The sequence below is a fragment of the Ornithorhynchus anatinus genome, chromosome 19, assembly GCF_004115215.2.
Source record: "Ornithorhynchus anatinus isolate Pmale09 chromosome 19, mOrnAna1.pri.v4, whole genome shotgun sequence".
NCBI classification, from domain to species: Eukaryota; Metazoa; Chordata; class Mammalia; order Monotremata; family Ornithorhynchidae; genus Ornithorhynchus; species Ornithorhynchus anatinus.
Genome location: NC_041746.1, coordinates 21256681 through 21282289, shown reverse-complemented (window position 1 = coordinate 21282289; position 25609 = coordinate 21256681). Strand labels below are relative to the sequence as shown.

The 25609-nt window shown below is 60.8% G+C and overlaps 1 protein-coding gene across 12 annotated transcripts in view; it reads left to right on the top strand.

Moving 5' to 3' along the window:
• AK9 (adenylate kinase 9) overlaps positions 1 to 25609 on the top strand; it is a 77122-nt gene that overhangs the window by 10207 nt on the left and 41306 nt on the right. For all 12 annotated transcript variants that reach the window (XR_005661085.1, XR_003753717.1, XR_003753718.2 and 9 more), the window contains 8 exons: positions 7590 to 7702; positions 9230 to 9409; positions 10296 to 10421; positions 11148 to 11222; positions 14039 to 14140; positions 17438 to 17577; positions 17658 to 17838; positions 20039 to 20183. Coding sequence is in view for 8 of the 12 variants with exons in the window: in XM_039914752.1 (XP_039770686.1) it covers positions 7590 to 7702; positions 9230 to 9409; positions 10296 to 10421; positions 11148 to 11222; positions 14039 to 14140; positions 17438 to 17577; positions 17658 to 17838; positions 20039 to 20183 (1062 nt within the window). In the remaining 4 variants the exon portion in view is untranslated. The remainder of the gene's footprint in view (positions 1 to 7589; positions 7703 to 9229; positions 9410 to 10295; positions 10422 to 11147; positions 11223 to 14038; positions 14141 to 17437; positions 17578 to 17657; positions 17839 to 20038; positions 20184 to 25609) is intronic.

Genomic DNA, 25609 nt, shown 5'->3' with positions numbered 1-25609 from the left:
TCTAATCGGGGGAGACGGACAGACGAGAACAATGGCAATAAATAGAGACAAGGGGAAGAACATCTCATTAAAACAATGGCAAATAAATAGAATCAGGGTGTTGTACATCTCGTTAAACAAAATAAATAGGGTGATGAAGATATATACAGATGAGCCGGCGAGTACAGTGCCGAGGGGGTGGGAGGGGAGAGGGGGAGGAGAAGAGGGAAAGGGGAGAGAAGACGGTTTAGCTGCGGAGAGGTGAAGGGGGGTAGAGGGAGCAGAGGGAAAAAGAGGGGAGCTCAGTCTGGGAAGGCCTCCTGGAGGAGGTGAGCTTCAAGTAGGGATTCGAAGAGGGGAAGAGAATCAGATTGTCAGAGGCGAGGAGGGAGGGCGTTCCGGGACCGCGGGAGGACGCGGCCCGGGGGTCGACGGCGGGACGGGCGAGACCGGGGGGACGGCGAGGAGGCGGGCGGCGGAGGAGCGGAGCGGGCGGGGTGGGCGGGAGAAAGAGAGGAGGGAGGAGAGGTAGGAAGAGGCGAGGTGACGGAGAGCCTCGAAGCCTAGAGTGAGGAGTTTGTGTTTGGAGCGGAGGTCGATGGGCAACCACTGGAAGTGTATAAGAAGGGGAGTGACATGCCCAGAGCGTCTCTGCGGGAAGATGAGCCGGGCGGCGGAGTGAAGAACAGACCGGAGCGGGGAGAGAGAGGAGGAAGGGAGGTCGGAGAGAAGGCCGACACGGTAGTCTAGCCGGGATATTACGAGAGCCCGTACCGGTAAGATAGCCGTCTGGGTGGAGAGGAAAGGGAGGATCTTGGCGATAATATAAAGGTGAGACCGGCAGGCTTTGGTGACGGACCGGTTGCGTGGGGTGAGCGAGAGAGCCGAGTCGAAGATGACACCGAGGTCGCGGGCCCGAGAGACGGGAAGGACGGTCGTGCCGTCCACGGCGACGGGGAAGTCAGGGAGAGGACCGGGCTCAGGAGGGAAGGTGAGGAGCTCGGTCTCGGTCACGTCGAGTTTTAGGTGGCGGGCAGACATCCGGGCGGAGACGTCCCGGAGGCGGGAGGAGATGCGAGCCCGAGGGGAGGGGGAGAGGACGGGGGCGGAGACGTAGATCTGCATGTCGTCTGCGTAGAGATGGTAGTCGAAGCCTTGAGAGCGGATGTGTTCGCCGAGGGAGTGAGTGTAGGTGGAGAACGGAAGAGGGCCGAGAACTGACCCTCGAGGAACTCCGACGGTTAGAGGACGGGATGGGGAGGAGGGGCCCGCGAAGGAGACCGAGAATGACCGGCCGGAGAGAGGAGAGGAGAACCGGGAGAGGACGGAGTCCGTGAAGCCGAGGTGAGATAAGGTGTGGAGGAGGAGGGGACGGTCGACGGTGTCGAAGGCGGCTGAGAGGTCGAGGAGGATCAGGATGGAGTAGGAGCCGTTGGATTTGGCAAGAAGGAGGTCACGGGTGACCTTCGAGAGAGCGGCCTCGGTAGAGTGGAGGGGCCGGAAGCCGGATCGGAGGGGGTCCGGGAGAGAACGGCAGTTAAGGAATTCTAAACAGCGAGTGTAGACGACTCGTTCCGGGATTTTGGAAAGGAAGGGTTGTAGGGAGTTAGGGCGGTAACTGGAAGGGGACGTTGATGGGAGTTGTAGGTGCTTACTACTACTACTAATAATAATGACATCGGTATTTGTTAAGCGCTTACTCTATGCGGAGCACTGTTCTGAGCCCTGGGGGAGATACGGGGTCATCGGGTCGGCCCACATGAGGCTCATGGTCTTCATCCCCATTTTTCAGATGAGGGAACTGAGGCCCAGAGAAGTGAAGTGACTCGCCCACGGTCACCCGGCTGCCGGGCGGCAGAGTGGGGATTCGAACCCGTGACCTTTCCCGGGGCGGATCCGGGCAGATAGGGTTGGAGAGAGTCCCGCTCCCACGCGGGGCGCGCGATCTCCATCCCCGTTTTCCAGAGGAGGTCACTGAGGGGAGCGACGCGTCCGGGGTCACGCGGCGGGCTGGTGGCGGGATTAGAACCCGCGGCCTCGCACGCCCGAGCCCCAGCTCTGGCCGCCGCCCCGTTGGGGAAGGGGCGGGGAGTCACCCGCCCGGGCCCCGGCCCGCCGGCCCGCCGGCCCGCCGGCCGCTCCCCCCATCGCACCGAGCCTCGGATCCCTCGGCAGCGGGAAGCCCCGGAGCCGTGCGACCTCACCTGGAAAACGGGAATAACGCCCGCGGGCCCCACGTGGGACGACCCGCTGGCCTCGGATCCGTCCCGGCGCTTAGGAGCGGCGCGGCCCGGTGGAAAGAGCGAGGGCTTGGAGTCCGGGCTCGTGGGTTCGAATCCCGGCTCCGCCACCCGTCAGCCGTGTGACCGCGGGCGAGTCGCTTCACTTCTCTGGCCTCGGTTCCCTCATCTGGAAAACGGGGATGAAGACCGTGAGCCCCACGTGGGACGACCCGATGACCCCGTGTCTCCCCCGGCGCTTAGAACGGTGCTCCTCACAGCGTGAGCGCTTACCAAATCCCAACGTTATCGTTATTAGTAAACGCCTACCAAATCCCATCATCGTCATCGTTAAACGCTCCCTCTACCGTGACTCCCACGGGGGCGAAGGGGAAAAGGCAGCACGCGCGGCGCGTGTCCGTGACTCGGCTTCCCTCCTCGCGCGGCGCCGTAGAGAACGCCACTCTCCTTCCCGTCTTAAAGGCCCGTTCCTCGGGCCTCATCCTCGACTCCTTTCTCCCCCGCCTCGCCTGTACCCTTTGTCCTGCCTCCCCACCGCCGCTAAGATCTGCCCCGTCGTCACCCTCCGAACCCTCGCCGCGCCGGTCCGCGCGCGGATCCGTTCGGTCGTAAGGTAGCCACCCAGACGGCTACCTTACCGCTACGGGCTCTCGTTATATCCCGGCTAGACTTCCGTGTCGGCCTGCTCTCCGATCTCCCTTCCTCCTCTCTCGCCCCGCGCCGGTCTGTTCTTCACTCCGCCGCCCGGCTCATCTTCCCGCAGAGACGCTCTGGGCCCGTCACGCCCCTTCTTAAACACCTCCAGTGGTTGCCCACCGACCTCCGCTCCAAACAAAAACTCTCACTCTAGGCTTCGAGGCTCTCCGTCACCTCGCCGCTTCCCACCTCTCCTCCCTCCTCTCTTTCCACCGCCCACCCCGCACGCTCCGCTCCTCCGCCGCCCGCCTCCTCGCCGTCCCCCGGTCTCGCCCGTCCCGCCGTCGACCCCCGGGCCGCGTCCTCCCGCGGTCCCGGAACGGCCTCCCTCCTCGCCTCCGCCAAACTCACTCTCTTCCCCTCTTCGAAACCCTACTTAGAGGTCACCTCCTCCGAGAGGCCTTCCCAGGCTGAGCTCCCCCCTTTTTCCCTCTGCTCCCTCTACCCCCCCTTCACCTCTCCGCAGCCAGACCCTCTTCTCCCCCCTTCCCTCTCCTCCCCCTCTCCCCTCCCATCCCCTCGGCACTGTACTCGTCCGCTCGGCTGTATATATCTTTATCACCCTATTTATTTTGTTTATTTTGTTTAATGAGATGTGCATCGCCCTGATTCTATTTAGTTGCCATTGTTTTTATGAGATGTTCTTCCCCTCGACTCTATTTATTGCCATCGATCTCGTCTGCCCGTCTCCCCCGGTTAGACCGTGAGCCCGTCAAAGGGCAGGGACCGTCTCTATCTGTTGCCGACTTGTACGTTCCAAGCGCTTAGTACAGTGCTCTGCACATAGTAAGCGCTCAATAAATACTATTGAATGAACGAATGGATTTTCGGCACGCCCCCGACGCCGTGCCGAGCGCTTGGGAAATCCAGTTCGGCAACGGACGGGGCCAACTCCTACACCGCCACGGGCTCGCGGTCTAGAAAGGCGCTCCCGTCAGCCTCCTCGTTGCCCTCCCCGCCTCTCCCCACCCCTTCCGCCCCGACGGTTTTCCCCGAAAGACCGTTGGGTTCCGGTCTACCCGCTGCGCCGGAGACCCCGGTCCCCCTCCGCCCCAGACGGACCCCCTTTCCCCGCCTCTCCGAACCCTCGAGCACTTCATCCCCTTCCACGTCGTCTCGCTGATCTGCCGCGTCCTCCCGCCCGCTCCCTCTCTCCCGTTTCACTCTGCTGCCCGGATTCGGTAGGAAAGACGATCAGGACGTCCTCAGAAGCCTCCGCCGCTTGCCCGAGTCCCCGTCCTCGTCGAATAAAAACTCGTCTCTGGCTCCCCTTCTCTCTCACCCCGCACGCTCCGCTCCTCTGGTGCCGCCGACCTTCTCTCCGGGCCTCGCCCGCCTCGCCGCCGACCCTCATCCCGCGGCCCGGCCCGGAACGCCCTCCCTCCTCGGCTCCGCCCGCCAGATCCTCATCGACGCCACATCTCCTCCGAGAGGCCTTCCCGTCTCCGCGGCGCCCCGCCTCCCTCCCCGGCGCCCTTCCCCGCTCCCGACCTCCCGGCCCGGACGTGACCGTCTCGACGACCGCCTCCCCGCCTCTCCTCGCGGCCCGTTCGCCGTCGTGTCGCGCCCTCCCGGCCCCTCGGTCCCGGGCTCCGCACGGCGTCGGCGGGGGCGGATCCCGGGCCGCGCGCCTCCCTCCTCTACCGCCAACCCGCTCGCGGTCCCCCGGGCTCGTGTCTCCCGATGGCGGCGCCCGCCCTCCGCCCCCACGGACGCGTCTGTGATCCGTTCGGATGTCCGTCGCCCCCTCTTCTCCAATCCCCTTGTGGGAAGGGGATACGTCCCCGGCGCGGCGCACGAGACGGGACGCGCTCGGTACCGTCGCTCGGCTGCCGGGGAGGGATCGGACGTCTTAGGGCCGACGGGTCGCCTCCGAGTAAGGCGGCGGTGGGGGAGCAACTCTCCGAGGCCCCCGGAGACGTACGCGCGGCCCGATTCCCGGAGAGAAACCGAGCGGGCGTCAGAGCGGCGGGCCCACTGGAGGCGGGAGAGGCTGGAGGCCGGAGGGCCGGTGAGGGGGGCCGACGCGGACGAAGGAGGGAGGTTCATTCATTCGTTCACTCGTGCAATAGTATTCATTGAGCGCGTACTATGTGCGGAGCACTGTACTGAGCGCTCGGATGAGCCTGCGAGACGGAGAGGATGGCGCTGTCTTCCGCGGAGACGGAAGAGCCGGGGGAGGAGCGGGTCTGGGAGGGTGGGCTCCGTCTCGGCCACGTCGAGTCCGAGGGGTCGGTCGCGCGCCGCTCGCCCGGGTGATTTTTCGGGGAAACGCCGTCGTTCAGACCGCGTCCACGTCCGCGACGCCGTCCTCCCGCTCGAGGGCGGAAAGACGGCGGCCCCTTTCCGTTTCCAATTCCCCGCCGCGTGACGCGTTTTTCCCCGGCTTTAGCGTCGCCGGCCGTCCGGGCTTTGAAATGCCTCACCGCGGGCGGCCTGTCGAAGGAACCGGGTCCCTTCAGCCGCTCGCTGGCTTCGGAGCGCTGCACCTCCTTCGGTCGTATTCAGCGAGCGCGCGCCGTGGGCGGAGCGCCGGACGGAGCTGTACTTGGGAGGCGGAGACGGGAGTCGGGGTCCCTGTCCACAGAGAGCTTACGGTCCCGAGGCGGAGGCGGAAATCTAGTGTAAATAAAGAAGACGGACGCGGACGTGAGCGCCGCGGGGGCCAACGTCAGGCGCTCGGAGGGTGCGGGGCCGTGTGCAGGACGGGAAGGGGAAAAGAGGGCTTAATCGGGGAGGAGGTTAGATGGTGATCGAGCTTCGAAGGCGGGCGAGGGAATTCCATATCAGGGGAGGATGTGGGCGAGGGAATTCCCTATCGGGGGACGAGGTGGGCGAGGGAGCTCCCTATCGGGAGCAGATGTGGGTGACGGAATTCCCTATCGGTGAGGGCGAGGGAATTCCCTATCGGGGGCGAAGGTGGATGAGGGAATTCCCTATCGGGGGCGGAGGTGGGCGAGGGAATTCCCTATCGGGGGAGGAGGTGGGCGAGGGAATTCCCTATCGGGGGTGGAGGTGGGCGAGGGAATTCCCTATCGGGAGAGGAGGTGGACGAGGGAACTCCCTATCGGGAGCCGATGTGGGTGATGGAATTCCCTATCGGGGGAGGATGAGGTCGAGGGAATTCCCTATCGGGGGCGAATGTGGACGAGAGAATTCCCTATCGGGGGAGGATGTGGGCGAGGGAATTCCCTATCGGGGGAGGAGGTGGGCGAGGGAATTCCCTATCGGGGGAGGAGGTGGGCGAGGGAATTCCCTATCCGGGGAGGAGGTGGGCGAGGGAATTCCCTATCGGGAGAGGAGGTGGGCGAGGGAATTCCCTATCGGGGGAGGAGGTGGGCGAGGGAAAAATGTGCTCGGCACATCGTAAGCGCTTACCCAAAACCGTTATCATTATTATTATTATTGTTAATAAGGGGGTTTCCAGCACTAACTCCCATCAGGTAGTCGGGTTTCGCCTGGCGGTGGCCGTCGGGGATTAAAAGCGTCAGCCCCGCGCGGGTCGGGGATCGGGTCCGACGCGGTCCGCCCGTAGCCACCCGGGCGCTCAGCACACCGCCTGGGACGTCACGAGCGCTTGACGGACACCGTCGGCGTCGGGGCCGGCCAAGCTACCTCTCGAACTCCCTCCCGTCCCCGCCGTCCCGTCGCCGGTCTCAAAATCGCAGTCGCTGTGGGAGACCTTCCAACTGCGTGGGGATGGCACGGGGCGGTTCATCGACACCGACGTAGCTTTAAATCCTCTCCTAGAAAGCATTTCATCCAGGTGAATGTCCGTCTCCCCCTCTGGACCGTAAGCTCGCTCGGGGGCGGGGAGCACGTCCGCCAACTCTGTTGTATTCTCCCAAGCGCCTAGTAATGATAATAATAATAATAATAATGATGATAACGATGATAATGTTGGTCGTCGTCAAGCGCTCACCGCGTGCCGAGCGGCACCGTTCTACGTCGATACGGGCCGATCGGGTCGTCCCACGTCGGGCTCGGAGTCTTCGTATCCCTGCTCTGCCACTTGTCGGCTGCGTGACCGTGGGCAAGTCACTTCACTTCTCTGTGCCTCGGTTCCCTCATCTGTAAAGTGGGGATTAACTGGGAGCCTCACGTGGGACGACCCGATGACCCTTCATCTACCCCAGCGCTTAGAACGGTGCTCTGCACGTAGTAAGCGCTTAACGGATGCCGACATCATTGTTATTATCCGTCCCCGTTTTCCAGCCGAGGTCACCGAGGCACCGAGCGGTCACCCAGCCGGCGGGCGGCGGAGCGGGGATTCGAACCCCCGACCTCCGACTCCCAAGCCCGGGCCCTTGCCGCCGAGCCAGGCCGCTTCCGGCACGGTGCTGGGCGTCTGGTGAGCGCTCAGTAAATACCACTGACGACGCTAAAACCCGACAAGAACCGAAGATGGTTTAGTATTTTCTCCGATGGCCTCGTGGCGCGTTTCTCCTAGGGGACGGTCACCGCCGACTCTGGGCTCTAATCTATCATTCCAAGGTATGAAAGGGACACCTCTCCGTGCCTCGGTTCCCTCATCTGTCAGATGGGGATGAAGACCGGGAGCCTCCCGTGGGACCGCCCGATGACCCCGGATCTCCCCCGGCGCTTAGAACGGTGCTCGGCACATAGCGAGCGCTTCCCAAATGCCGACATCATGATGATGATTTTATTTCCCAGGCTACGTCCTCGGCGCCTTCCCGATTCTCTCAGAGGAATGCATGACAATCCCGGAGCAAGTGGAGATAATAAAGAACCTGAAATTGAAACCGGATATCATCATCAATATAAAGGTGAGAGCTGCTTGGACAGCACGCCGATCACACTGCATTCCAAGAAATCGTCTTTCACCCCGTGAAAGAGTCCTAACTTCGTCAGGATGGTATTTATTAATAATAATCGCAATAATAATTTGTTAAGCTCTTACTCTGTGCCAAGCACTGAGTGCCGGGATAGGTACAGCTGTACATTCCAAGCGCTCAGTACGGCGCTCTGCACATAGTAAGCGCTCAATAGATACTACTGAAGGAGTGAATGAATACAAGGCGATAATCATAATCACGTTGGGATCCGTTAAGCGCTTACTATGCGCCGAGCGCCGTTCTAAGCGCCGGGGGAGGTACGGGGTCATCGGGTCGTCCCGCGTGAGGCTCCCGGCCTCCATCCCCATTTGACAGATGAGGGAACCGAGGCCCAGAGAAGTGAAGTGACTCGCCCACGGTCACCCGGCTGCCGGGTGGCGGAGCCGGGATTCGAACCCCTGAGCCCCGACTCCCAAGCCCGGCCTCTTTCCGCCGAGCGGGGGCCGAGCTCGGCCCAAGCCGGCGGCAGCCGCCATCTGAATCGAATCAAACTCCAGAGACGACTCCTCTCTCCTGCCCCGTCGTCAGACGGAAGGAGGTTGCTTTGGGCCTGTATAATAACCCGCGCGCCTCCGCCCGCAAACCTTGCCCGGTTCCAGGACGGGAAAAGAGCCAGAATTGGAGCTGCCGGGGAGCTTTCCGTAGATTTCCATCCGTCTCCTGCTAAATGCCGGAGTCGCGGCCGTTGAGATCCTTCTCGGTGTAGTCAGTCGCCCTGCACGGCAAGCTGAAAATACGCCGTATTTCAAAACGGGAGCAGAGACCGCCCATTTAGCCTCCACCGGGTCAGATTTATCCGAAGTTTCTAATTAATGCTCTCCTCCTCCCGCTTTAACGCTTAACGGCCAACGGTCGAAAATCCAACAATTAACGGTCAGGGGTCGCTAAATGCATCCCGTCGACAGTCCTCCCCCAGACTCCGCCAGGTAAAAGAGCTAAAACTGGAAAGGCGCGTTGGGATCGAGGCTTAAATTTAGGAATCACGATGATAACGCTCGATTCTTTGGGCCGACCCTAGACGCACGGGTGATGACCGTATAGATCTTTTTTGCCCTATTCATTTTATCAGTGAGGTGTCCGTCCCCTCGATTCGATCTGCCGTCATTAAGTGGTCTCGTTTTTGTCCGTCCGTCTCCCCCGATCGGACCGTGAGCCCGTCGTCGGGCGGGGACGGCCCCTATCTGTTGCCGAATCGTCCGTTCCAAGCGCTTAGTGCAGTGCTGCGCACGTAGTAAGCGCTCGGTCGTGTTTAACGAAGGTTTTCGGCGTTCTCGCTACGTGTGAGCGCTGGAGTAGATAGAAGGGAATCGGGTTGGATGGAGTCGTCCAGTCTTCGTCCCCATTTCGAGGTAACGGAGGCCCAGAGGAGTCAAATGACTTGCCCAGGGTCGCCCAGCAGACACGCCGCAGAGCCACGCTCAGCGCCCGCGTGCTCTCGTGCTTTTGTCTTTCCCAAAGTGTTCCGATTATGACTTGGGCCAGAGACTCTCCGGACAGAGACAGCACGTTATCACCGGGGAGGTCTATCAGCGCGATCGATGGGACCCCGTCTTTATCGAGAAGAAGAGGAGAAAGAAGAAGGAATCCGCGAGAGAAGCTGGAGAAGAAGAGACGGAAGAGGAAGAAGAGGAAGAGGAGGTAACCGAGTCTCCGATTCTCCCCGGGGATCCGGGGCGCCCTCGGGGGCGAACCGCGCCTCGCGCGAAGCCCGAAAGAAGACGAGCGGCGCCGGGCGGAGAATCGTTGGGGGCCGGGCGCGGGGGAGAGGGAGCGGCACGGCCTAGCGGGCGGGGGGTGGACCTGGGCGGCGGAGGGCTCTGGGTTCTAATCCCGGCGCCGCCACCGGCCGGCCGTACGTCCCTGGACGGGTCACTTCCCTGGGCCTCGGTTCCCCCAGCGTGGGGGTTGAGGCCGCCAGCCCCGCGGGCCCAACCCGAGTACCCGGGTCCTTCCCCGGCACGTGGTGAGGAATTGACAGAAGCCGTCGTAGAACCGGGCTCCGATCCCTTTTCCGCGCCTGCCGTGTGCCCCTGGCCGTCACCTCGTCCCTCGCGGCCTCGGCGGCGGTCACACGGAGCGAGCCCCGCACGCGGTGGGCGCTCGGTAAATCCCATTAGATGACGAGCGGACGACGAGGTCCCAGCCGCTGCCCGAGTAGCCTCGGATCCGCCGGGGTCACGGTCCTAGGTCTAATCTCCAGAGCGGGAGCTCGTCCCCGGGCCGTAAACTCGCCGTGGGCGGGGAATGGGTCCGTCTGTTGTTCTCCCAGGCGCTCCCTCCAACGTTCTGCGTCCGGGAAGCCCCCAGTGAGCCGGCGTAGCGGAGAGAGCCCGGGCGGCGGAAGGTCACGGGTTCTAATCCCCGTCTGCTGCGCGGCCCCGGGCGGGTCGCGCCGCTCCTCCGGGCCTCGGCTACCTCGTCTGTCAAACGGGGGTCGAGACCGTGAGCCCTCGGTGCCGACCGAGTACCCCGCCGGTCGTCTGGGAGAGAAACGACCCGGCGAAACCATCCTTCCCCTCCGTAGGCCGCGGCAGACGCGCAGACGATCGCGGACCTCTTACCGCAACTCGTCCGGAGGCCCGAGGACTTCTCGGAGAATATCGAAGCGAACGTTAAACTGTACAGGGAGACGATGCTGCACCACGTCGAGGTGAGAGGCAAACGTGGCCCCTCTTATCGGAGACCGGAGCCTCCGCCCTCCCCGTGCCGTCCGGGCTCAGCGCCCGCGTATTTAACGGGCGCCGCGGCGGCCGTGGGAAGCGACGTGGCGCCTTCCGCGGAGTTCCCGTCGGGGCCGCCCGAGGCCGATATCAATTCCCCTCACGGGTCGGGTCGCCGAAGACAGAAGAAGGGGCAGAGATTCGGCCGTTGGGAACGACCGAGGTCCACCCTTTCGTTCGACGTCGGTATTTGTTAAGCGCTTAATATGCGCGGAGCACTGAGCGCCGGGGTAGATACAGGTCATCGGGTCGTCCAACGTGGGGCTCACAGTCTTCATCCCCGTTTTCCAGATGAGGGAAGTGAGGCAGAGGGAAATTGAGCGACTCGCCCACAGTCACACGGCTGACAGCTGTCAGAGCCGGGATTCGAAGCCGTGACCTCTGGCTCCCGAGCCCGGGCTCTTTCCACTGAGCCACACTGCTTCTCTAATAATAATTAATGATCACAGTATCCGTTAAGCGCTCGGCATGCGTACCGGACGCCGGGGTGGATGCAAGCTGACGGGGTCGGAGACGGCTCCCGGACTCCCGCCCCGCTTCACGGCCGAGGCGACCGAGGCACCGGGAAGGGAAGCGAGCGGCCCGCGGGCGGACGAGCCCCCGTCCTCCGCCTTCGATCTCATCGGGATTTGTCTCTCCCCTTCTTGCATCCGTAGGAAGTGATGGCCGACCACAATTCCCAGTTCCTTTTCGAACTAGACGGAAATAAGCCCGTAGAAGAACTCTTCGTCGTAAGTCGGCCGGCCGTGAGGCACTTTCCCCTTCGACCGGGCGGGCGGTAGAAGAGTGTCTGGATTTCTTCCCCGGCCGCCCTTTTTCTCTTTGACGCGGTCCTCTTGATTTTGGCCCGGAAGAGAGAGCGTCGCTCATTCTAGGGTCGCAGACGAACGTCTTCCGGGTGGCCAAAGGATGGGGCTATCTCTTCGCCGCTGAAAGCTTTCGGACGCGGTGGCGCGCGGCCCCGCCCGGCCGAGGGAGCGACGACGCCCGGAGCGTCGTCCGCCCTCCGTCGCGCGCTTCCGACGAGGAGGGCGACGGTCGTGATCACGACGACGGTGTCACCCGGCACCGTCCTGAGCGCTGGGGTAGATACGAGGTGAGCGGTTGTCCCACGAGGGGCTCCCGGGCTTCATCCCCGTTTTCCGGGGAACCGAGGCCCAGAGAGGCGACCGGCCGGCGCGGTGGAGCCGGGATTAGAACCCGCCACCCCCCGGCCGCCGGGCTCCGTCCGGGCGATGGCTCGAGCGACCCGCTCGCGCCCGGCCTCGTCGGCCGCTGCGGTCCGGGAAAACTGCGGCGGTTACGTCTCCTCCCTCATCTCTCCGCGGGCCTGGGAGTCGGGGGATCCGGCTCCGCCCCTCGCCCGCCGTGTGACCCCGGGCAAGTCACTTCGCTTCTCCGACCTCGGTTTCCCGACCCGTGCGTCCGGGCGGATCGTCGAGCGCTTCCCGGGGGTGGAGCGCGGAGCCCGGGCCGGTAAAATGCCAGAGGCGACGGACGCGTTCCCTGCCCACGCCGAGCTTACGCTCTAGGGACGGGGAGCCAGACGTTAACGCGGAGAAAGAGATCACGGATAAGCACGTCGGTCGGTCGGACGGGGGGCGGGGCCGAGAGCGGACGGAGCGGGACCGGGTGACGCGGAAGGAAGAGGAAGGGGGTCCGGGAAGGCTCCCTGGAGGAGACGGGCCTTCGATAAGGCCTCCAAGTGGGGGAGAGTCATCGTCCGGAGGATTTGAGGAGGGAGGGAGCGCCGGGCCAGCGGCGGGCCGCGGGCCGGGCCAGACGGAGGCCCGGGGGAAGGCTGGCGCTCGCGGAACGGCGCGCGCGCGCTGGGTCGGAGTAGGAGAGAAGCCAGGTGAGGTGGGAGGGGCCGAGGTGGCCGACCGCTCGAAATCCGACGCTGAGGAGTTCTCGTCGGATGCGGAGGCGGATGGGCGACCCCCGGGGTTTTCGGAGGAGCGGGGCGACCCGGCCTGAACGTTCCCGTAGGAGAACGATCCGGGCGGCGGAGCCAAGGAGAGGCGGGAGGCGGGGAGGTCGGCGAGGAGGCCGACGCGGAGAGCCGGGCGGGAGAGGACGAGCCGCCGTATTAACGTGGTAACGGTTTGGACGGACACTCTGGGGAGTTTCCGGTCCTCTACCGGTCCCGGCTCCGGGAGGGAGGGTCGAACGGCGGGCCGTCTTCCGCGGGACAGGAAGACTCCCTCCGTGTTTTTACCGGGAAAACTCTAGGGATCCGCCCCCGGGACGACGGCAGGCGGAGGCGGGGACCTCCGGGGGGGGGGAACGCGTCCGCGGCGGCGCCGCGGGTCGGAGACGACTCGGCGGCATAAGCCCCGAGGGAGGACGAGGTGGAGAGGGACTTCGCCAACAAAGACAGATGAAGAATCTCCTCAGTTTGGAAGCGTGACGCTTTCCGGGCCGGAAGCGTCAGGCCGGATCCTCCCCATCTCCTTGTCGGTTCACGCGTCTTTCCTCCCCGGCGCAAAGAAGCGCGTACGCGATGGGCGTGCCTTTCGAGAGTGAAAACAGGAGAAAAACGACGATCATTCGTTAAGGATCTCCAAGGCGGCGGGCACTGCGTTAAGCACTGGGGGAGATGTGCCTAGTCGATCGAGTCGGACACATCCTCCGTCCCACGGGGGGCTCCCGGGAAGGCGAAGAGGTAGTCGTTCTCCGTTTTACGGATGAGAAGGCCGAAGCGCAGAGGGGTCGGGTCGGTGGCCCCCGGTCCCTCGCGGCCGAGGGGCGGGGCCGGAATCCGAACCCGGGCCTTCCGCCTCCCGCGCTCGTTCCCCGGCTCCGGACTGCCCTCGAAGGACAGACCCCCTCACCCGGCTGAGGTTCGAGGCGCTCGTCGCGGGGGTCCGCCCGCAGATAAATGCGGATGGATGGAGGGGCGGGGTTACCCCGCCCCCCCCCCCCAAATCGTATCCTGTCCAGTTCGGTCACCCCGGCGATCGTTCGGATCCCCGGACCGTCGGTCCCGTTTCGCGCCGGGCAGTTGCTTGGCGCCGATGGAGTCCCCCCGCACGGATTCCCGCCGTACTCACCGGCGGCGGTGGGCGACGTCGTCGCCGACCGCCGCCGAGTCGCTTCTGCCCCTGCGGGTGCGTTTCCTCCACGACGGCCCGTCTCCCGCCGTGATCCGTAACCCCGCCGGCGCTTCTTCCGCTGTCTCCGTCCCGGCTCTGTGTCCGTCGGGCCCCTTCCGCGTTCTCCCCGTTCCTCTCCTGGCACGAGCTTCTTCCCCGGGGAATCGGGCCTCCTGGAGACGCGTCCGAAAGAGGCTAACGGAAGTCATTTGGCCTCCCGAGACCCCGACTACCGTTGGTTCGTTTTGCGGGCGGCCCGTCGTCCCCGGGCGCTGACGACAGGGCTCTGCGCGGAGCGCCCGGGAGACGCTACGCATCGACTCGGTCCCCTCTCACGCACGCTTCGGGCGGCCTTCCGCTCCCCGTCCGGTTCCTCCCGTTGCCCGAGGGGTTCGGGTTGTTGGGGACGCGCGGGAGACTATCACATCCCGTCGTCTGTTCTTTAAATTTAGTCGGTGATTTCCCAGCTGCGATCCCTGGGTTTAAGAAGTGGAGCTCCTGTGACGAGACTTCAGGGTTCGGCCGAGGAAGAGCTGTCGGAGGGCCTGGAAAATGCAAGTTTCCGTCTCGGACGTAGAGAGCCGCCCGGGGATAGGACGAGCCGACGTCTAGCCGGTGTCATTCTATAGATGTGTTTTATATTTTATATGATAATTTTATATTTTTTTATGGATGATTTTGTATTTTATAGATAATTTTGCCCCCGCAAATAATTGTGGTATCTGTTAAATGCTCACTCTGTGCTTGGATGGAGACAGGTTAATCAGATAGGACCCAGCTCTTCGACATGGGACTCGCTCTCGCTGAGGAAATCGAGGCAACGAGAGGTTTAGTGACTTGCTCGAGGTCACAGCTTCGTTGCCTGTTTGACCTCATCTCGTATGTAGTTTTTCTCGAGTTCACTTTAGGATCACTTAAAGTATGAAAATGGTCTGGAAAATTCAAATATTTTAAGCGTAGTAAAGGGGACCGATCAGAAAAGGAAGCTTGCTCAAGGTCCACTTCTTTGCCTGGATTCCTCATATCGTATGTAGTTTTTCTCGAGTTCACTTGAAGATCACTAAAAGCGGGAAAATGTTATTGAAAATTCAAATATTTTAAGCACAATAAAGTGGACCGATCAGAACAGGAAGCTTTCTCAAGGTTGCAACTTAATTGCCTGTATTACCTCATAGCATATGTAGTTTTTCTTGAATTCACCTTAAGATCACTTCAAGAAGTTTGAAAACGTTATTGAAAATTCAGATATTTTAAGCGTAGTAAAGTGGACCGATCAGAACAGGAAACTGGTTCGAGGTCGCAACTTATTTGCCAGTATGACCTAATATCATATGTAGTTTTTCTTGAATTCACCTTAGGATCACTTAAAGAAGTATGAAAGTGTATTAAAAATTAAAATATCTTAAGCGTAGTAAAGTGGACCGATCGGAACAGGAGGCCGGCTCGAGGTCACGACCTATTTGCCTGTATCATCTCATCTAATATGTAATTTTTCTTGAATTCACTTTAAGATCACTTAAAGAAGTATGAAAACGTTATTGAAAATTCCAAAATTTTAAGCGTAGTAAAGTGGATTGATCAGAAAAGGAAACTGGCTTACGGTCACAACTTCTTTGCCTGGATTCCTCGTACCATATGTAGTTTTTCTCGAGTTCACTTTAAGATCACTAAAAGTATGAAAATGTTATTGGAAATTCAACTATTTTAAGCGTAATAAAGTGGACTGATCAGCACAGGAAGCTTTCTCGAGGTCGCAACTTATTTGCGTATATTGCCTCATATCTTGTGTAGTCTTTCTTGAATTCACCTTAAGATCACGTAAAGAAGTATGAGAACGTTATTGAAAATTCAGAGATTTTAAGCATAGTAAAGAGGACCGATCAGAAAAGGAAGCTTGCTCAAGGTCCACTTCTTTGCCTGGATTCCTCATATGTAGTTTTTCTCGAGTTCACTTTAAGATCACTAAAAGTGGGAAAATGTTACTGAAAATTCAGATATTTTAAGCGCAGTAAAGTGGACCGATCAGCACAGGAAGCTTTCTCAAGGTCGCAACTTATTTGCCTATATTACCTCATATCTTGTGTAGTTTTTCTTGAGTTCACCTTAAGATCACTCAAAGAAGTATGAAAATATTATTGAAAATACAGAGATTTTAAGCGTAGTAAAGAGGACCGATCAGAAAAGGAAGCTTGCTCAAGGTCCACTTCTTTGCCTGGATTCCTCATATCGTATGTAGTTTTTCTTGAGTTCACTTTAAGATCCCTGAAAGCGGGAAAATGTTATCGAAAATTCAGATATTTTAAGCGTAGGAAAGTGTACGGAGAAGCAGCATGGCTCAGTGGAAAGAGCATGGGCTTTGGAGTCAGGGCTCATGAGTTCGAATCCCAGCTCTGCCACTTGTCAGCTGTGTGACTGTGGGCAAGTCACTTAACTTCTCTGTGCCTCAGTTCCCTCATCTGTAAAATGGGGATTAAGACTGTGAGCCCCACGTGGGACAACCTGATTCCCCTGTGTCTACCCCAGCGCTTAGAACAGTGCTCGGCACATAGTAAGCGCTTAACAAATACCAACGTTATCGTTATTATTATTAGAAAAGGAAACTGACTCAAGGTCACAACTTAATTGCCTGTATCACCTCATATCATATGTAGTTTTTCTTGAATTCACCTCAAGATCACTTCAAGAAGCATGAAAACGTTATTGAAAATTCAGATATTTTAAGCGTAGTAAAGTCGACCGATCAGAACAGGAAACTGGCTCGAGGTCGCAACTTATTTGCCCGTATGACCTCATATCATATGTAGTTTTTCTTGAATTCACCCTAGGATCACTTAAAGAAGTATGAAAGTGTATTAAAAATTAAAATATCTGAAGCGTAGTAAAGTGGACCGATCGGAACAGCCGGCCGGCTCAAGGTCACATCCTATTTGCCTATATCACCTCATATCATAGGTAGTTTTTCTTGAATTCACCTCAAGATCACTTCAAGAAGCATGAAAACGTTATTGAAAATTCAGATATTTTAAGCGTAGTAAAGTCGACCGATCAGAACAGGAAACTGGCTCGAGGTCGCAACTTATTTGCCCGTATGACCTCATATCATATGTAGTTTTTCTTGAATTCACCCTAGGATCACTTAAAGAAGTATGAAAGTGTATTAAAAATTAAAATATCTGAAGCGTAGTAAAGTGGACCGATCGGAACAGCCGGCCGGCTCAAGGTCACATCCTATTTGCCTATATCACCTCATACCATAGGTAGTTTTTCTTGAATTCACCTTAGGATCACTGAAAGAAGTACGAAAGTGTATTAAAAATTAAAATATCTCAAGCGTAGTAAAAGCGGACCGATCGGAACAGGAGGCCGGCTCAAGGTCACGACTTATTTGCCTATATCACCTCATATAATATGTAGTTTTTCTTGAATTCACTTTAAGCTCACTAAAGAAGTATGAAAATGTTATTGAAAATTCAAATATTGGAAGCGTAGTAGAGTGGACCGATGAGAAAAGGAAAACTGGCTCGAGGTCGCAACGTATCTACCTGTATCACCTCATATCGTATGTGGTTTCTCTTGAGTTCACCTTAGGATCACTTAACGAACTACGAAGGTATTATTGACAATTCAAAGATTTTAATCGTAGTCAAGTGGACCGACGGGTAAAGGAGGACCCCAACCATCAGTCATTAAATCATCTCAAAAGATGAAAGAAATGACTCGGGAAAAAAAATCGGCCTTCACTTCCCACGTGTCTGAGTGGCAAAAGCAAGGAGACATCTGGGGAGACCTAGGATGACGGTCGAGGCACAGTTCAGAGAAACGATCTTACGCTTTCTCGTCCCGACCGACAGGACGAACTCTTCCGGACCCTTTCGGCCTACAAATTAGTCGCCCCCAGATACCGATGGTGTCGGAGCAGATGGGGTCGGGCCTGTCCCGTGGCTCTCAAGGAAGGAAACATCCGGACGGGCCTGCCGGAGTTCGCCGTGAGGTGAGGACGGTTTGCCGAACCGCGCCGGACCGTCGGATCTCCCGGGCTCCCTTCCGTTGATCGTCCCTGCCGTCTTGAAGTTTTCTAGGTAAGATGTACTTGCTTTCCTCCGAAGAGGCCCTGGGGAGATTTTCACGGAATCCACGGCCCTATCTCCTTCCGCCCATGCCGCTCCCGCCGTGTAAAGTTCTAGTGTGGGGACCTCGGTCCGCGGGGAAGACGAGCCTGTGTAACCTCATCGCCAGCAGATACAGAGCGAAGGTGAGCGCGGCCGGCGGTTCGTCAGGTCGCGGGGACCTTTCGATGTTTAGAAGGCCGGCGGGATGATGGGTCTTCGCACCGGGTGCCGTTCCTCCCCCGGTCTGTGGCGCCGTCCAAGGCGCGAAGAAGCTCTAATTCCCCCGAGGCCGTAGTTCCCCGCCCCGCCTTCCTTGGGGGGGGTTTGGTCCGTTCCTTCCGAATGGCGTCGGTCAGGCGCCCGCCGGGGTCGCCGAACTGAGCGGCGGGGCCGGGGGTCCGAATCCCGGCTCCGCCCGCCGGCCAGCCGAGTGACCGCGGGCGAGTCCCTTCACCTCCCCGCGCCTCGGTCGCCTCGCGTTTGAAGGGGGGATCGAGCGCGGGAGCCCCACGTGGGGCCACCTGCTGACGTCGAATCCGCCCCGGTGCTTAGAACGGCGCTCGGCCCGGGGTGGCCGCTCGCCGAATGGCGTCGTTGGTATTATTATTATTATTATCACCACCAGCCGCAGCCGGTCACCTCTACTCCGTCCTCGTCCTCCTTGGCCTCTCCCACCGCGGGACGCCCCCTCCTCCCCCAGACGTTCTCCAACCCGGGCTTCCCCGCCACCGTCCTCTCCCGGTTCTCCTCCGATCTCTCCGACCGCTCGTTCCCGGTCCCCTTCGCGGGGGTCCCCCGGGGTTCGGTTCCGGGTCCCCCTCTACCCTCCACCTCCTCCCGCTCCCCGTCTCGGGACCGCGGCCTGGTCCCCGACTCCCTTCTCCCGCGCGGAGCACGTCGGCCCGTCCCCCGGGTTCGGCCGCCGCGACATCACGAGGGCAGAGGAGAGCCCGAGGCCCGGGGGTCGGGAGGTCATGGGTTCGAATCCCGGCCCCGCCACTCGTCCGCCGTGTGGCCTCGAAGTGACTCACTGCTGCGGTTCCCTCGTCTGGACAACGGGGATTAGGACCGTGAGCCCCACGTGGGGCACGGGTGGTGTCCGACCTGATCGGCCGGACCCCAGCACTTGATAATAATAATGATGATAATAATGCATAATAATGCTGGCATTCGTTAAGTGCTCACTGGGTGCCAAGCACTGTCCTAGGCGCTGAGGTCGATGCAAGGTAATCAGTTTGACCCACGTGGGGCTCGCGGCCTCGATCCTCATTTGACAGGTGAGGTCACGGAGGCAGAGAGGAGCGAAGCGGCTCGCCCAAGGTCACGCAGCGGACGAGCCGCGGAGCCGCGGTCAGCGCCCACCTCCCCCGACTCCCAAGCCCGGGCCCTTCCCGCTAAGCCGCGCGGCGGCGGAGTATCCGTCGAGCGCTCACTAGGTGCCGGGCGCCGTTCTACGCCCCGGGGTGGACCCGGGGCAGTCGGGCCGTCCCCCGTGGGGCTCCCGCCCGGATCCCCGTTTTCCAGACGAGGTGACCGAGGCCCGGAGAAGTGAGGCGACTCGCCCGGGGTCACCCAGCTGACGAGCGGCGGAGCCGGGATCGGGACCCGCGGCCCCCCGACTCCCGAGCCCGGCCTCTCGCCGCCGAGTCGCGCCGCGTCCCCACCTCCGTCTCCGCGTCAGACAGCAACTCCTCACCACGGGCTTTATGGCGGTCCGGCAGCTCTCTCCCTCCTCTCCGACCTCGCTCGCCCCCCCCTCGACGCCACCCACCCGTCTGGCTCCTTCCGTTCACTCATTCGATCGTATTTGTCGCGCCCTTGCCGTGTGCCGACACTCCTCCGAGCGCTCGGACCGTATCGTTCGGCAACAGAGACCGTCCCCGCCCGACGACGGGCTCACGGCCCTATCGCCCCAACCCACTCCGTCTCGTCTCTCTCGCCGTCGGCCCCGTACTCACACCCTCCCTCCTGCCTCCGCATCCCACAGACCCGCCCGCCTCTCCCCGTTTTTAAAGCCCCGCTAAAGCCACGTCTCCTCCGAGAAGCCTTCCGTGACTCCCCCCCCCCGCCTATTCGCCCTCCTCTCTGCGTCGCCGCCCCGCAGGGCTCCGTCTCCGTCGGGATACAGCGAAATCCGGGCGTATCCCTCCACCACGTCGCCTCCCGTCGCCGCGGTCCGTCTCCGCGCCGCCTTCCCCGGCGGACGGTCGGATCCTCGACGGCTACTGCCTCCTGCCGCGTTCTCTCGAGCGCGCAGCGCGGTGCCGCGGGGCCGAACAAGCGCCGTCGGCCGAGCGATCGGCCGCGACGCCTCCGCTCGTTTCCCCCTCCTGTTCCCTCTAGGTCCTTGACTTGGGCAGACTTATCGAGCCACGGCTGAAGACGGCACAGGTCGCGTTCCTCGAACAAGTTCGGTCAGACGCGACGGAGCAGGCCATTCTGAAGGTGAAGATTCAGACGGAAATGGAGACGGCGCTGCAAAAGCCAGGCGAGTCCGGAATGTCGGAGCTTGTCGCGTCTCTGGTCAGGAAAGGGGAAGGATCGGATCGTTTCTGACCCCTCGGAAGGTTGCGACTGCGGTCTGGGGAGCCGCGGTCGTCCGGCGTTCGGTCGGTCGTGTGTATTGAGCGCTCGCTGGGCGCGGAGCGCCGTTCTGAGCGCCTGGAGGGTCCGGTCCGGCAACGGAGGGAGAGAATCCCGGCCCCGCAGCGGGCTCCCGCTCTAGAAGGGGGGAGACAGACAGCGGCAATTCAGCAGCATCTGTCTACCGCGGGCGCAGCGCTCTTCTGAGCGCTGAGGAGAGGGCGGTAGAGTCGGAATTCCCAATCCCCGCCGTCGAGGATCTCGCCGGGTCAACCGGGGGAGTGCGGCGAGATGGCCTCGGTTATCGACGGGTCGGCCAGTGGTCAGGATGAAGAAGCGGAGCACAAACTCCCTGCATTTTACATGCACGGAACCGGGGGCGGTGTTCAGTACAGTGCTCCGTACCCATTAGGCCCTCGATAAATACGGCGGAGTTACTCCTCTTAACGGCCGGAAAATCCAAAATAGTAGAAAATTGGAGAAGTAAAAGCCCAACACCCTGAACGGGCCGTTGGTACGGGGGAGGGAAAAGCGAACCGTGCCCGTTCTAGAGGGGGAATGATCTCCTGTAAGTTTGGGAAAAGAAGACAGGCCGGGAAGTTTGGGAAGTCTGGGAAAAGAAGAACGTGTACGCGACAGCGTGCTGGAAATGAAATGCCCCTTCTCCCTCCCCCTTCCGCCGTGAGCCCCATGTGGGAGGGAGACCGTGTCCAACGTCATCATCTCGTAGTTTCTTCAATCCTTGGCCCAGGTTCTCCTCCTCCGCCCTCTCCGATCCGGCTTCCGTCCCCTCCGCTTCCCGGAGTCCGCCCTCTCCGAGGACCCGAACGGGTTCCTCCCTGCCGTCCCGGAGGCCCCTACTCCGTCCCGATCCTCCCCGGCCCCTCGGCCTCCTCTGCCGTCCCTTCTCCCGGAAACGCCGTCCTCTCCCGCTTCCCCTCCCGCCTCTTCGGAAGCTCATCCTCCGTCTCTTTCCCTCCCGTCCTCCACCCGCTCCCTTGGAGAACTCATTCGCTCCCACGGCTTCAACTCCCACCTCTGTGCGGGTGATTCCCACGCTCTCCCTCTCTGCGATTCCTCTGCGGGGAGTCGCGCAAAGCCTTCGTGAAGGCCGATCTCCTCCGAGAGGCCTTTCCCGTCTAAACCCTCCTTTCCTTCCCTCGGCTCCCGTCCGCGGCGCCCGGACTTGCTCCCTTTCTTCTTTCCCCCTCCCAACCCTACGGATGTATGTCTCTCTAATTAATTTATTTATATTAAAGTCCGCCCCCCCCCCCCCCCAGGCCGGGGGGTCGTGGCGGGCCTGTTACGTTGCTCTAGCGTCCTCTCCCGAGCCTTTAGGGGGACAGTGTTCTGCGCACAGTGAATGCTCAATTCAGTGAGAAGCAGCGTGGCTCAGCGGAAAGAGCACGGGTTTAGGAGTCGGGGGTCATGGGTTCTAATCCCGGCTCCGCCACCCGGCGGCTGTGTGACTTTGGGCCAGTCACTTCACTTCTCGGTGCCTCGGTGACCTCCTCTGGAAAATGGGGATGAAGACCGTGAGCCTCACGTGGGACAGACGACCCTGTGTCTCCCCCAGCGCTCAGAACGGTGCTCGGCACATAGTGAGCGCTTAACGAATACCAACGTTATCATTATTATCGATAAATACGATCGACCGGTTGACTGCAGCCGCACATCTCCTCCTGCCTTCAAGACATCTCCGCTCGGACGTCCCGCCGTCCCCTCAAACTTAACATGTCTGAAACAGAATTCCTTATCCGCCCCCGTCCCCCGCCAAACCCCGTCCTGACTTTCCCATCCCTGTAGACGGCACCGCCATCCTTTCCTCACCTTCACCTCGCCATTAACCGCGACTCGTCCCTCGCCTTCGGCCGGCGTCTCGGATCTCCCCCGAAACGCGGTCGGTTCACCCCTCCGAACACCGCCGAGATCCGCCACGCTGGCGGATGTGTGACGAGTCGGAGTAGGCCCGGTAATTTAGACGGGGGTGGGGATGAAATTAAACGGGGATTTAGATTGACATCGAGGTGGGGGCCTGACCCTCCGCCCCTGTGTGACTTCGAACGAGTCGCTGCGCCCCTCTGGGCCTCGGCTACCTCTTCCGTGGGGATGAAGACCGGGAGCCCCGCGGGGGACGGACGCCCCGATCGCCTCTTCTCTACCCCGGCGCTCAGAACGGCGACGGCGGTGATGAGCGCCGGGCTCGGCATCGAGCCCGGCGCTCTTCCCGAAAGACGGAAAAGCCACCGGAGACTCCTAGAAGATTGACGTCCAACGTTAACCCGTGGGGCAGATCCCTCCGGCGCCCCGATGTCCCGGGAACTATTTTTCCGGCGACCTCGGGAACTCTGCGGCCGCCGAAAGCTTCCGGGGACGGCCCTCGTCCCGGCCCCGTCACCATCGGCACGGAGGGGACCTGCCGGAGCGGGGAGGGGGGCTGCTGCCCGGCGCCCCGAGGAGAACGCCGTGGCGTCTGACGGCCGCCCGAGAGACTGCCGGGGACGGGGCGTCCGAAGGAGGCCGAGGAGTAGGAAGGCGTGTCGGCGCGGTCGTCCGAGCAGCCCTCCGTCGGCCGTGAGAGCCCGAGAGGTCGCGTGGGGGAGAAGAATGGACCAGACAAACGGAGTTCATCCTCCATTTTGACCAAGGGTTGAATCCCGAACGCAGTCGGCAGGTAGAAGCGAGGCAGCGGGGCGCGAATGATCCGACCGTTTACGAGGGCGCAGAGAGATCGACAGTGACCCGAAGGCCAGTCGAGACCCCAGGTGTAATTTTGAGGATGGATTTAAAAGGGTTGATCTTGTCAAACCCAAACACCCCTTTAGCGCCTCATCTCCCCCCCATCTCTCTTCTCCCTCCGCCCTCTCCCGAATCACGACCCCGACTTACATCTTCCTCCTCGAGAAAACTTGAAGCACAAAGTGCCTTCCCGTCGTCTTTTTCCCCGGGCACCTCTCTAAGGAATAGGCACCGTTATCGTTTGACGGCCGTGCCTGCTTCCGTGCGAACTTACTAAGCGGGAAGACCTCCCAGCGTCATTCGAGAGGGAAAAAATCCCCCAGAGCACACGATGCAGCTGCAGAAAACCCCGAGGAAGACAAAGGCCGGAGGGAGATCGCTTCAGAAGCAAGTCACGTTCCGCCGTCGACCGAAGACGGGTCTTCGCTGTCTTTGTCGACGTTACCGCCCTCTCGTCTCCGTTGGGTTTGGTCGAAAGGGCGTCACGACCTGAGGGAAGGGAAGGCAGAAAACCAGATCAGAGGGGTGACGGAAAGACACGGAGGAGAGGAAACGGAAGGGGGGAAACGGCGTGATCTCTGGTTAACGGGAGGTTAGGAGAGGGGTGTTCTTCCTATTTTAGGACGGGGTTATTCACGAGCAGACTTGAGAGCAGCGGGGAGGAAGGCCAACGGTCGAAGCTGACGATCCCGACGGTATCTGGGAGACGCCGGCCACGTGGCGAGCGCCGTTCTGAGCGCTGGGGTCCGTACGGGGTAGCGAGGTTGTCCCTCGTGGGGCTCACGCTCTCAACCCCCGTCGTAGAGACGGGGCGACGGCCACGGAGAAGCCCAGGGTCGCGGACGACGGGGCCGGGATCAGAGGAGGAGAGGAGGGGCGGGTCTTTCGACCGTCGCGACGACGGTGACGCCGACGGTGCCGGTTGAGCGCTCACTCTGTGCCGAGCGCCGCTCCAAGCGAGACGAGAACGGTTGACATCGGAGCCGGCGGCGGCCAGGGTAGAGCTGGAGAAGACACGGAGAGGCAGCGTGGTCCGGTGGGAAGCGCGCCGGCCGAGGAGTCAGAGCACCCGACTCCTGATCCCAGAATTCTTCGTGCCGAGAGCGGTGCCCCGCGCACCGTTAAGCGCCCGGTAGACGCGATCGATGGATCCCCGCTCCGTCGCTCGCCTGCTGCGGGACCTGGGGCAAATCTCTGAAGTTCTCCGTGCCCCGGTCACCTCGAAAGGGGGTGGAGACCGCGAGCCCTATGGGGGGACAGGGAAGGAATCCACCCCGACGGTCTCGTCCCGGCCCCGGTGCTTAGTTCAGTCCCCCGTACGTAGGAAGCGCCTAACCCAACCCGGACCAGTGGTGGACCCGGGTCCTCCGCCTCCCAGTCCCACGCTCTTCCCGCTAAGCACCGCCGCTCTTTCTCTTTCCCGTTATGACCCGGCCGCGGACTTTATGGACAAAATAATAATAACGTTGGGATTTGTGAAGCGCTATGTGCCAAGCACCATTCTAAGCGCTGGGGGAGATGCCGGGTCATCGGGTCGTCCCCCGCGGGGGCTCCCAGTCTTCATCCCCATTTTCCGGTTGAGGTCGCTGAGGCCCAGAGAAGCGAAGTGACTGGCCCGCGGTCACCCGGCGGCGGATCCGGGATTCGAACCCACGACCTCGGACTCCCAAGCCCGGGCTCTTTCCACTGAGCCACGCTGCCTCTCGTCAGACGATGGTGCCTCTCCGCGGAGCGCTGTGGTTAACGCCCGCCCGTAAGGCGAGCTGTCCCCCAGGTCCCCCCCCGCTCCTCTCCAGTCCCTCTCCTCCTGCCGCGCTCCGACCCTCTGATTCCCTCCCGATTCCAATCCCACCGGTCGCCTGCCGCGTGACCTCGGCCGAGTCGCGTCACTTCTCGGTGCCTCAGTCTCCTCCACCGTAAAATGGGATCCTCTCTCCGACGGAGACCGCGAGGCCCACGCTGGACGGGGTCCAAACCGATCGACTGGGGTCTCTCCGGTGCTTGACTGACAGTGAGCCCTTAACAGACACACATTTAAAAAGGGCCCAGCACGTTAAAGTGAAAACCCGGGGACGGTTTTCTGAGGAGGAGGGGTTTTGGCAGGATTTTAAAGACGGGCCGAGTCGTGATGTGACGGGCGGGGAGAGGGGAGGGGCGGGAATTTCAGCGAGGGGGAAGAGCCCGAGGGAGGGCTCAGAGACGGGGCGATCACGAGTGAGAAAGGGAAGGCGGAGAGTTGTGTGGAAGACAGCGTTACCTAGTGACGAATTTCGGCTCCATGTGGAGGGAGGGAGGGAAGAAACCCCGGGTCGGAGGAGTGGAGAGATGCGTACGAGGCGACGCTTCGAGGAGCGGATCCGCGGAAGGGGGTGGAAATCCCGGCTCCGCCGCTTGTCAGCCGGGCGAGTCGCTTCTCTGTGCCTCGGTTACCTCGTCCGTCAAAACTGGGAGCCCTCCGTGGGCCAACCCGATGACCTCGGATCCATCCCGGCGCTTAGAACGGTGCTTGGCGCAGAGTAAACGCTTAACAAATGCCAACGTTATTATTATTATTATTATTAATCGGATTGAAATGGGAAGAGGTTGGAGGTA